At 48.9% G+C, this 13,020-nt stretch overlaps 1 protein-coding gene across 2 annotated transcripts in view; it reads right to left on the bottom strand.

The window, feature by feature from the left end:
• Window positions 1–1,851: 1,851 nt before the first annotated feature.
• gal3st4 (galactose-3-O-sulfotransferase 4) overlaps window positions 1,852–13,020 on the bottom strand; it is a 45,956-nt gene continuing 34,787 nt past the window's right edge. For both annotated transcript variants that reach the window (XM_038303170.1, XM_038303169.1), the window contains exon 4: window positions 1,852–3,522. In XM_038303170.1, coding sequence (XP_038159098.1) covers window positions 2,464–3,522 — 1,059 coding nt within the window. In that variant the 3' untranslated portion in view covers window positions 1,852–2,463. The remainder of the gene's footprint in view (window positions 3,523–13,020) is intronic.

The following is a 13,020-nucleotide window of genomic DNA, read 5'->3' as shown; positions in this document are numbered from 1 at the left end:
ATCCGATCTTTTCATGACAGTTTGATCAACACAGATCCAGTTTTTTCCAATGCGATCAGATTTTTTCCAATGCGGTCGAGGCCACTTGTCTCTGTTGTCCTGAATCCGATTCTTCTCTTTTGAAATGCGAACTGCGTCTTCCATTTTGGTTGAAACAGGCTAATATCAGACAGGCTAAGATTAGCATTAGCTCTTAGGTGCTATTTTTCTTTCACTGCTGTCGATTGCGACTCCTCGCACTAAATGTGAAGTTAATAGTCAGAAAAGTTGCGATTTTTTCCACAATAAATTCGCTTGCCGTCCAGCGCAGGTTCAGCTTACCTCCATCCTCCCTCATCGTGCCGTTCATGTCGCTAAAATCGCTTCGCTCCTGAGCTGCTCTTAGGGATGACCTCTAAAAGACGCGCTCCGGCTGCGTCATTTCCGTTTTGGTGCGAGGCATCGGCGTGGCGGTGTTCTGTCAGCTCAGCATACACTTAGTAATACGCGCGTGATCGTTATTAGCGGTTAGCAGGACCATTGAATGGCTTCAGATTGTACCATTAGGCTCAGCAGGTTATCATTGAGAGGATCTTAATCCAAACCCTAAAATCCTTCATTTTCCCTCTGCGAATTAATTAATCTGTTTCTGTGTAATCTGAAAATAATTTCAGTAGATCTTAAAATAAAATGACCCACATGTGGCTCATATTAAACAAACCAAAAACAAATAAATCTCATATCCTGTCAACTGAGTGGTAGAATCCTCTCCCTAATATTTAATTCTCTGTAAAAAAATCTCAATCATTCTTTCTTTAATGAGATGCAATGTTTTATTTTAAGCTAATGTCTGTAGTGGAACCTAGCGAAGGAGTATTTTTGTTGTTTTATGCACAAAAATACAACAAAATCCTGACTAGATGAGGAAATGAAGCAGCGTGATTGGCTGCAAGGAGACACTAAAGCGTATAACTGACGGTATGCTGGCCTGACGCCGTATGCTGAGCTGACAGAACAGCGGCGGAGAAAGAAACTAGAACCAGGTGCCAGGCTCGCCCCCCCCAAACAGACGGTCTGTCGGTCCATGATAGTGGTTGAAAATTGGTCTGATATTGTCCCACTTTAGTTTTCAACTTATTAATGATCTGGAAGTTACGGCTATTCAGCTTTTTCACTTTTCAACCAAATGTAGACGTGGTTTAAATGTGAATGTCGTCTTTTCAACCAATTTTTGCTGCAATATTTTTTTTTGGATGTTATTAAACTATTTAGACCAAACTTTTCCATAAAGCTGAAAATGCAGCTGCTAATGAGGATCATGGAGGAAGCTGCTGAAGCTAAAAAACCTTCCTGTTTGACCTAAAGTCCTTTAGTTTGGTGAATTTCAAGTAATAATGCTTTAATTAACGGTCATTGAACCCCTTAAGCCCGACGGTCCAGGAACAGGGCCCTGCTGATGTTTATCTATTTATAGAAATGGCCAACATACAGTCACATGGTGTTTCATCCACACGCCTTTCAAATGATGTGTGACTCTGCGGGAGTAATGCAATATTAGGTATTCAGTTTTAGCCCCGCCCCCTAATGGCCGCCATCATTGGAAACTAGAGGCTCAGACCTTTCCAAGGAGGGGTCAGAGGTCACTGTGAGACCATTTCAGGTGATGTAACCGGCATGCGTTACATCAGCTGCTCTATTCTTATTTTCTATTCAGTTTGGTGATTTTATTGGTAAATTTCAGTGAACCAACGACTAAATCTGAGGAGCAAAGACGTTGCCTCATGCTGAAGGTCTCCAATAATGGAAATCAGGATATTTATCTGATCAGATTCCCTTTGATGAGGAGAAATAATTGATTTTTTACACTTTCGGCACTAAAATCCCATTTCCTCCTAAGTCTCTGCCAATTAAAACCTTTGTGGAACAAACATGCTTCAACTGATTCAGTCCAGATTAGCTTTAGTTCTAGTCTAGATATGGATCTATAAAGTCTGAGGTTCATCCAGAGCTTCTAATGGGCTTTATGGTGTTTTGGAGCTTTTATTTTGAAAAAAAAAAATGTTGGCAAGGCTAAATATTTTTCTTTTTTTCTTTGTTTAATCACCTATAAATCATTTAAAATAGTGGTTCCACCTGAAAACTATTCCTCAATGCCTTTCTGTTATATAAATACAAACACTTGTATTTGTAATTGATAGTTTGGGAGCTGGATTTGCTTTAATTGATGGATGGAATTTCAGGCTGAATTTGATCCTAAGACTTTCGGGGCTTCAGGGTTTAACAGTGAAACTAGATCCAGGGAGTAATCTGAGGACGGCTGACGCTGCCCAGCAGGAGTCCTCCAACCTTTGTGGTGCTGCTATTAGAACATGTGATGACAGCAACATTAACTACGGCTATGATGATATTTACAAAACTCAGATCAAAGAGGGTTTTTATCCACAAAGGCAAATAAAACTATCATCCAACCGTTTCTACGAGGCTTCAGACAGGAAGCCTCTGCTGTCGCACTAAAGTCTGGTTGTTCCTAAGTAACGGGCTGCCGTCCCAGTCCTTCGCCCCGTCCTCCAGCGTCCGTCCGCCCGTCTCTTTCCTGGGGGAATCCTGCTTTAGAAAGGTCCCTCCCACCGCCACCAGCAGCCTCTGGCTCTGCTGCTGGACGCCATGGGCGGGGGGGAACTGTTTGGAGTCTAAGACGTCTTTGTATTGGATCTCAGGCCTGATCATCCTCATGCACGCCGTGCGGGTGGCGTTGTCCAGCCCCGGCTGGAGCTCGTAGCCCAGGATTTTCACCAACCCGCTCTGGAAGGGTCGGATGTTTTTGTCCCGGATCCGGTGAGCTTCGACGGGCTTCCCGCCGTCTCGGAGGCAGGCCCGGGCCAGGTCCTTCCTGCGCATCCTGAGCAGATTCACTTCCTTTTCCATCTGCGTGCGACCGAACCTGTCGATCTCCTCCCAGAAGGTCTGGTTGAAGGCTCTGTACAGGAACCAGTCGAAAGCGTTCCACTGCCGCAGCTTTTCTCGCTGCGCCTCGGTTAGGGAAAGATTCGGTGGCATTTTGGGCTGAAGGTGCCCGCCTCGGATACTGACGCCAGCCGCCGCCACTGCTTTGCCCATCCAGCCGCCGCCCGCCCCGCCGGCTGGCTTCTGCTGCCGCGCGTTGAGGCTGAAGGAGACCACCGCATCCAGCGGCCAGCAGAGGGCGTGTCTGAGCAGGATCATGGACTCATCGAAATACTCCGAAACCAGAATCAGCTTAAAGGTCCTTCGGATCATGTTGACCCCGAGCCGAGCCAGCGCCGTAGAGAAGTTAGCGTTGTGGTCCAGGCCGAAGTCGAACCACAGCAGGTTGCGGGCGTAGTGGTTGTTTCGCAGACGGGGGTCGTAAAATTTGTTAGGGTCGTCGGAGAACTCCCCCAATCCTCTGGCTTTCCGGAACGCCGGGGCGACTTCTTTGTAATAAGCAAAGGAAGACTCGGCCAGAGCGACGGGGTCTCTGACGATGGAGAAGTAGAAGGTGTCTGACGGCATCACCTTCTCCACCTGAAGGGAAACAGAAGGGAAACAGAAGGGAAACAGACCTGAGTTAGCGGAGTCACTGCCTTCTCTTTGGTGATGTCACAATAAAAAAGATTTAAACAAAGAAAAATATTCAATACCATTTTAGATACACGGGAATAAAAACATAACGACATAAAAACTTTCATTTTTCATATCTATATAGTTTGGACTTTGGTTGAGTCCTCGTCTCAGGTGGAGGAGTTCAAGTATCTCGGGGTCTTGTTCAGCAGTGAGGGACGCAGCATGAGATCAATAGACGGATCGGCGCGGCGTCAGCAGGGACACGGTCGCTGTATTGGACTGTCGTGGTGAAGAGGGAGTCGCGGGGCAAAGCTCTCGATTTACCGATCGATCTACGTTCCGACCCTCGCCTACAGTCATATGATCTGGGTAATGACCCAAAGGACAAGTTGGCGAATACAAGCGGCCAAAATGAGTGGCTAGGCGCACCCTCCCAGATCGGGTAAGGAGCTCAGTTACCCGGGAGGAGCTCAGAGTAGAGTCGTTGCTCCTCCATGTTGAAAGGAGCCAGCTGAGGAGGCTCAGGCATCTGTTCCTGATGCCTCCTGCTCGCCTCCCTCCAGGTGTTATAGGCATGTCCCATTGGGAGGAGGCCTGGTGGAAGGTCCTGGACACGCTGGAGGCATAGGTGGATTAATGACCGGGCCTACCGGGCCCAGGCCCAGGGGGCCAGAGGCCCCAATGGGCCAGGCCAACTTGGCCCCGCGGCCGCGACCCAAGCAAAACTACTTTAGCAAAAATAATAATCTTAGGCCCCAAGGGGCCAGGCCAACTTGGCCCCGCGGCCACGATCCATAGAGGGTAAGAGGCCCCAAGGGGCCATGATCCATAGAGGGTAAGAGGCCCCAAGGGGCCAGGTCAACTTGGCCCCGCGGCCACGACCCACAGAGGGCCTGAGGTCCTAAGGGGTCAGGCCAACTTGGCCCCGCAGCCATGATCCATAGAGGGTAAGAGGCCCCAAGGGGTCAGGCCAACATGGCCCTGCGGCCATGATCCATAGACGGTCAGAGGCCCCAAGGGGCCAGGTCAACTTGGCCCCGCGGCCGCGACCCACAGAGGGCCTGAGGTCCTAAGGGGTCAGGCCAACTTGGCCCCGCAGCCATGATCCATAGAGGGCCAGAGGCCCCGAGGGGTCAGGCCAACTTGGCCCCGATCCATAGAGGGTCAGAGGCCCCAAGGGGCCAGGCCAACTTGGCCCCGCAGCCACGACCAACAGAGGCCCCAAGGGCCCAGGCAAAATTGGCCCCGCGGCCATGATCCACAGAGGGCCAGAGGCTCTCAATCATTATTATCAAAGCTAATTCTCAAATTGGATGGATCACACAACCTCACTCACATATTCTTTATCAATTATTAAAGGTTGTTTCTGAATTTTGATCACAGAACTTAATGCAAATATTCTTGATTGATTGACAAAGCTCATTCTCAAATTTTGATTACACAACCTTACTCTGACAAATTATCATTATCAAAAAGCTCTATCTCGAATTTGGATCACAGAATCTCACTCAAGTATTCTTAGCTGTGCCCCTCCCCCATCGAGTCTTTCATAAACCGGTCAGTTCTTTTAGAATCTCCTCATTTGGTATTTTGAACTCGTGAGAGACTGCTCAAAATTTGGTTTCCTTTCCCTCAGTTCAGACTCAGAGATAATTTGAAATCATTCAACAAGAAGTTTAACGCGCGCACACACACACACACACTTGAGTTGAGCATTACTTGGAAATTCTTATATTTTCCATTTTGCTGTTACTAACAGCATCTTCCCATTTTGTCCTTTTCTTTCGAAAAAGTTTACAGTCTGACATTTGTCACTGCTGTCAGTTAATAACTTTTTGGTCTTTGACCCATTTTGTCATTTTCTCGATTCGATCGTCACTGACCACTCTCTCCTGTCTGGCAGACATCGTTGCTGCCATCATAGCTAGCAAGCTGCCTGCAGATAGCAACATTTTGGTGTCCTTTGTGAAAATATTTAGATAGAAGACAAAAGTGCACAAAGTTGTACAATTATTATCTTTTCAAAATATTTGTTTCACTGTCAGTGTGATTGACCGACTTTGCCGCTAGATTTCGTGTCTTTTGGCCATACCTGGCTAGCGACTAAAAACATCATTTAGCGACTTTTTGGTTGTGAAGATAAGTGGTAAAAGCAGATCTGCCTGTTGGTCTTCCCACATTTTGCCATTTGGTACTTTGCACTCTTGTTGGTCACTCCAAGGGATTCATTCAGAAATCCAGGTTTTCTGGATTTCTGTGAACCTTTCCGAGGCGGGGAGCTTCTGAACATCATGAAGATGGCGGCGCTCTGCATCGCGCTTACTAAAAGAATCTTTAAGTTAATAATTAATAATCTACCAATTCTATTTAAAACCTGAGCATCTTTTATGTTTTTACACCGATTCATAAATGAAAAAAAGGTATCAATACAATTTCAACAAATTTCCAAGTTTTATTTTACATTTATTACTGATTTATTGATTAGTCAGTCACTTCATTTGGATGGGATTAAACTGATTTCAGATAATAAAGTAAAAAATCTTGGTGTTATTTTTGATCAGGACCTGTCATTTAAATCCCAGATCAAAGAGGTTTCTAGAATTTCCTTCTTTCATCTGAGGAACATTGCAAAAATGAGCAATCTCCTGTCCAGGGGTGATGCTGAGAAACTAGTCCATGCATTTGTTACTTCAAGGCTGGACTATTGTAATTCTTTACTATCAGGAAGTCCACAAACTGTAGTTAAAAGCCTTCAGCTGATCCAAGATGCTGCAGCCAGAGTTCTGGTGAAAATTAAAAAGAGAGATCATATCTCTCCTATCCTGGCTTCTCTTCATTGGCTTCCTGTTAAATCCAGAATAGAATTTAAAATCCTCCTTCTCACATATAAAGCCTTAAATGGCCAAGCTCCATCTGATATCAGAGATCTGATTGTTCCTTATGTTCCTAACAGAGCACTTCGCTCTCAATCTGCAGGTTTACTAATGGTTCCTAGAATTTCTAAAAGTAGAATGGGAGGCAGATCTTTTATTTCTCAGGCTCCTCTCCTGTGGAACCAACTACCAGTTTTAGTCCGTGAGGCAGACACCCTGTCTACTTTTAAGGCTAGGCTTAAAACTTTCCTTTTTGATAAAGCTTCTAGTTAGAGTGGCTCAGGTTATCCTGAGCTATCTCTATAGTTCTGCTGCTATAGGCTTAGACTGCTGGAGGACATAGGGACCCCTTTTTCATCATTCTGCTTCATTCTATCTCTATTCTCCCATTTTTTTCTAGTATTTTTGAAGAACAGTTTTAATGAAAAACTGTAGCAGTGACCTTCAATGTAAAAATAAAGTAGGAGGTTAACAAAGTTAAAATATTCAAACAAAAACCAAGAACTTGGGTCCACAGCAAAGTTAAAATAAAAATGTCTGTTTAACAGAAGTGGGAACAAACATCCTAAAGTGAAGCCAACCGGCTTGTTAAACAACAAAGGGAAACTCGGCCCACAAAGCCACAGAGAAGTGGGTCAAACTAACTTCAGTAGCAGCTGCCACTGCGGTAACACAGAAAATAAAACAACACTAATCAAAAAGTTAACAGGCTGAACTGAAAGGAGGGCAGTCTGATGCTTTAGATCTGCTAAAACATCTCAGAATTAAAACGTTCGTTAAATTTAAGTAAAAAAAAGAAGTAGAGAGGTGCGTGTCTCTAAGGAAGCGCTGGGATTTTTCATATGATGGGATAAGATGTGACCCGGTGTTCTGTCAGACCAGCATACCCCGTCAGACCAGCATACACATAGTCGATAAGCACGCACAAGACGTCTGATGTGTGTTTATCCCTTTAGTTTAGTACAAAAAATCCACTTAAAGGTTTCATAGAATGCAAACCTAGTTTCCATTGTCATAGATGAATAACAATAGTTCAGTGGGAGAAATAGACGGAAGTTCAAACCATTAACTCCTCCTTTCTCTGCAAATGTCACTATTCTAAACTTCCACCTTAAAACAGGTGAATCCAAACGAAGCAACGAGTTGACGTAAACTCTGGGATGTTGCCTTATTTGATTCTGGTCTCTACTTTTGTCACGCCCCGAAATTAACATCCAGCTTTATTGTGGACTGGGCCGCTGACTGCACCGGACCTCAGCAGAGAGCCATGAGCCACCCGTCCTCAGCTGGAGGAAGGGGGCTGGGGGCTGGAAAGGCAGGCGGGGGGAAGCACGGGGCAGCCGGAGTCCAGGTTACCATCACCGGGTCGGGTTCGGTCGCTCCGTCTCCCGCTGGCTCCCTGCCCCCGTCTGCCGGGGTTCCCGGACCAGCCCCCGAGCTGACGGCTCGGCTCTGCTGCACTGTAGTCGACTAAAATCCTGGATGATTTTGAAATCCACCCCCCCCCCCCCAGATATTTTTTTAGGTTTGAAAAGTAGAACATTTCCAGGAAAAAGAGGACGTCTGGTCCCCCTACCATATCTACAATCAGATGTTTCAGTGAGTGAGTGCTTGTTGCTATGATGCGTCTTTGCTCAGCAGCTTGGCTCGTTGTAAACCAACCAATCAGAGCACAGCTCATCTAAATATTCATGATCAAACCATAAAAGGAAGAAAAGCTGTGGTTTCATTCTAGGGCTTTTAACCAGGCTGCATTAGGGCTCATAGAACAGCTAATAGGACATTTTCAGCCCAACCAATGTTACACACCCTATTAGAGACCTGAAGGACCAGATACCCTATAGAATCATTCTATCACCCTATTAGAGACCTGAAGGACCAGATACCCTATAGAATCATTCTATTACCCTATTAGAGACCTGAAGGACCAGATACCCTATAGAATCATTCTATCACTCTATTAGAGACCTGAAGGACCAGATACCCTATAGAATCATTCTATCACCCTATTAGAGATCTGAAGGACCAGATACCCTATAGAATCATTCTATCACCCTATTAGAGACCTGAAGGACCAGATACCCTATAGAATAATTCTATCACCCTATTAGAGACCTGAAGGACCAGATACCCTATAGAATCATTCTATCACCCTATTAGAGACCTGAAGGACCAGATACCCTATAGAATCATTCTATCGCCCTATTAGAGACCTGAAGGACCAGATACCCTATAGAATCATGCCATCACCCTATTAGAGACCTGAAGGACCAGATACCCTATAGAATCATTCCATCACCCTATTAGAGACCTGAAGGACCAGATACCCTATAGAATCATTCTATCACCCTATTAGTGACCTGAAGGACCAGATACCCTATAGAATCATTCTATCACCCTATTAGAGACCTGAAGGACCAGATACCCGATAGAATCATTCTATCACCCTATTAGAGACCTGAAGGACCAGATACCCTATAGAATCATTCTATCGCCCTATTAGAGACCTGAAGGACCAGATACCCTATAGAATCCTTCTATCACCCTATTAGAGACCTGAAGGACCAGATACCCTATAGAATCATTCTATCACCCTTTTAGAGATCTGAAGGACCAGATACCCTATAGAATCATTCTATCACCCTATTAGAGACCTGAAGGACCAGATACCCTATAGAATCATTCTATCACCCTATTAGAGACCTGAAGGACCAGATACCCTATAGAATCATTCTATCACCCTATTAGTGACCTGAAGGACCAGATACCCTATAGAATCATTCTATCACCCTATTAGAGACCTGAAGGACCAGATACCCGATAGAATCATTCTATCGCCCTATTAGAGACCTGAAGGACCAGATACCCTATAGAATCATTCTATCGCCCTATTAGAGACCTGAAGGACCAGATACCCGATAGAATCATTCTATCGCCCTATTAGAGACCTGAAGGACCAGATACCCTATAGAATCCTTCTATCGCCCTATTAGAGACCTGAAGGACCAGATACCCTATAGAATCATTCTATCGCCCTATTAGAGACCTGAAGGACCAGATACCCTATAGAATCATTCTATCGCCCTATTAGAGACCTGAAGGACCAGATACCCTATAGAATCATTCTATCACCCTATTAGAGACCTGAAGGACCAGATACCCTATAGAATCATTCTATCACCCTATTAGAGACCTGAAGGACCAGATACCCTATAGAATCATTCTATCACCCTATTAGAGACCTGAAGGACCAGATACCCTATAGAATCATTCCATCACCCTATTAGAGACCTGAAGGACCAGATACCCTATAGAATCATTCCATCACCCTATTAGAGACCTAAACGACCAGATACCCTATAGAATCATTCCATCACCCTATTAGAGACCTGAAGGACCAGATACCCTATATAATCATTCCATCACCCTATTAGAGACCTGAAGGACCAGATACCCTATAGAACCATTCTATCACCCTATTAGAGACCTGAAGGACCAGATACCCTATAGAATCATTCTATCACCCTATTAGAGACCTGAAGGACCAGATACCCTATAGAATCATTCCATCACCCTATTAGAGACCTGAAGGACCAGATACCCTATAGAACCATTCTATCACCCTATTAGAGACCTGAAGGACCAGATACCCTATAGAACCATTCCATCACCCTATTAGAGACCTGAAGGACCAGATACCCTATAGAATCATTCCATCACCCTATTAGAGACCTGAAGGACCAGATACCCTATAGAACCATTCTATCACCCTATTAGAGACCTGAAGGACCAGATACCCTATAGAACCATTCTATCACCCTATTAGAGACCTGAAGGACCAGATACCCTATATAATCATTCCATCACCCTATTAGAGACCTGAAGGACCAGATACCCTATAGAATCATTCTATCACCCTATTAGAGACCTGGAGGACCAGATACCCTTGTTAGACAGTGGCGCCACCCCACTGGTTACCCCACTGGTTATCCCACTGGCCACCACACTGGTTACCCCACTGGTTACCCCACTGGCCAGCCCACTGGTTACCCCACTGGTTACCCCACTGGCCAGCCCACTGGCCAGCCCACTGGTTATCCCACTGGTTACCCCACTGGTTACCCCACTGGCCACCCCACTGGCCAGCCCACTGGTTACCCCACTGGCCACCCCACTGGTTACCCCACTGGCCACCCCATTGGTTATCCCATTGGTTACCCTACTGGCCACCCAACTGGCCACCCCACTGGTTACCCCACTGGCCACCCCACTGGTTACCCCACTGGCCACCACACTGGTTACCCCACTGGCCACCCCACTGGCCACCCCACTGGTTACCCCATTGGCACCCCACTGGTTATCCCATTGGTTATCCCACTGGTTACCCCACTGGCCACCCCACTGGTTATCCCACTGGCCACCCCACTGGTTATCCCACTGGTTACCCCACTGGCCACCCCACTGGTTACCCAACTGGTTACCCCACTGGCCAGCCCACTGGCTACCCCACTGGTTACCCCACTGGCCACCCCACTGGTTACCCCACTGGCCAGCCCACTGGTTACCCCACTGGCCACCCCACTGGTTACCCCACTGGCCACCCCACTGGCCACCCCACTGGTTACCCCACTGGTTACCCCACTGGCCAGCCCACTGGTTACCCCACTGGTTACCCCACTGGCCACCCCACTGGCCACCCCACTGGTTACCCCACTGGTTACCCCACTGGCCAGCCCACTGGTTACCCCACTGGTTACCCCACTGGCCAGCCCATTGGTTACCCCACTGGTTACCCCACTGGCCACCCCACTGGCCAGCCCACTGGTTACCCCACTGGCCAGCCCACTGGTTACCCCACTGGTTACCCCACTGGCCACCCCACTGGTTACCCCACTGGTTACCCCACTGGCCAGCCCTATGGTTACCCCACTGGTTACCCCACTGGCCAGCCCACTGGTTACCCCACTGGCCACCCCACTGGCCACCCCACTGGTTACCCCACTGGCCAGCCCACTGGTTACCCCACTGGCCACCCCACTGGCCACCCCACTGGTTACCCCACTGGCCAGCCCACTGGTTACCCCACTGGTTACCCCACTGGCCACCCCACTGGTTACCCCACTGGTTACCCCACTGGCCACCCCACTGGTTACCCCACTGGCCACCCCACTGGTTACCCCACTGGTTACCCCACTGGTTACCCCACTGGCCACCCCACTGGCCACCCCACTGGTTACCCCACTGGTTATCCCACTGGCCAGCCCACTGGTTACCCCACTGGCCACCGGTTACCCCACTGGCCACCCCACTGGCCAGCCCACTGGTTACCCCACTGGTTACCCCACTGGCCACCCCACTGGTTACCCCACTGGCCAGCCCACTGGTTACCCCACTGGTTACCCCACTGGCCAGCCCACTGGCCAGCCCACTGGTTACCCCACTGGCCAGCCCACTGGTTACCCCACTGGCCAGCCCACTGGTTACCCCACTGGTTACCCCACTGGCCACCCCACTGGTTATCCCACTGGTTACCCCACTGGTTACCCCACTGGCCAGCCCACTGGTTACCCCACTGGCCAGCCCACTGGTTACCCCACTGGTTACCCCACTGGCCAGCCCACTGGTTACCCCACTGGCCACCCCACTGGCCACCCCACTGGTTACCCCACTGGCCAGCCCACTGGTTACCCCACTGGTTACCCCACTGGTTACCCCACTGGCCACCCCACTGGTTACCCCACTGGCCACCCCACTGGTTACCCCACTGGCCACCCCACTGGTTACCCCACTGGTTACCCCACTGGTTACCCCACTGGTTACCCCACTGGCCAGCCCACTGGTTACCCCACTGGCCAGCCCACTGGTTACCCCACTGGTTACCCCACTGGCCAGCCCACTGGTTACCCCACTGGCCACCCCACTGGTTACCCCACTGGTTACCCCACTGGTTACCCCACTGGCCACCCCACTGGTTACCCCACTGGTTACCCCACTGGTTACCCCACTGGCCACCCCACTGGTTACCCCACTGGTTACCCCACTGGTTACCCCACTGGCCAGCCCACTGGTTACCCCACTGGCCAGCCCACTGGTTACCCCACTGGTTACCCCACTGGCCAGCCCACTGGTTACCCCACTGGCCACCCCACTGGCCACCCCACTGGTTACCCCACTGGTTACCCCACTGGTTACCCCACTGGCCACCCCACTGGTTACCCCACTGGTTACCCCACTGGTTACCCCACTGGCCACCCCACTGGCCACCCCACTGGTTATCCCACTGGCCACCCCACTGGTTACCCCACTGGCCACCCCACTGGTTACCCCACTGGTTACCCCACTGGTTACCCCACTGGCCACCCCACTGGTTACCCCACTGGTTACCCCACTGGTTACCCCACTGGCCAGCCCACTGGTTACCCCACTGGCCAGCCCACTGGTTACCCCACTGGTTACCCCACTGGCCAGCCCACTGGTTACCCCACTGGCCACCCCACTGGCCACCCCACTGGTTACCCCACTGGTTACCCCACTGGTTACCCCACTGGCCACCCCACTGGTTACCCCACTGGTTACCCCACTGGTT

Source organism: Cyprinodon tularosa, unplaced genomic scaffold (genome assembly GCF_016077235.1).
Source record: "Cyprinodon tularosa strain WSP-4 unplaced genomic scaffold, ASM1607723v1 ctg507, whole genome shotgun sequence".
Taxonomy (NCBI): domain Eukaryota; kingdom Metazoa; phylum Chordata; class Actinopteri; order Cyprinodontiformes; family Cyprinodontidae; genus Cyprinodon; species Cyprinodon tularosa.
The sequence above is the reverse complement of the archived record's forward strand: the minus strand, read 5'-3'. Positions and strand labels throughout refer to the sequence as shown.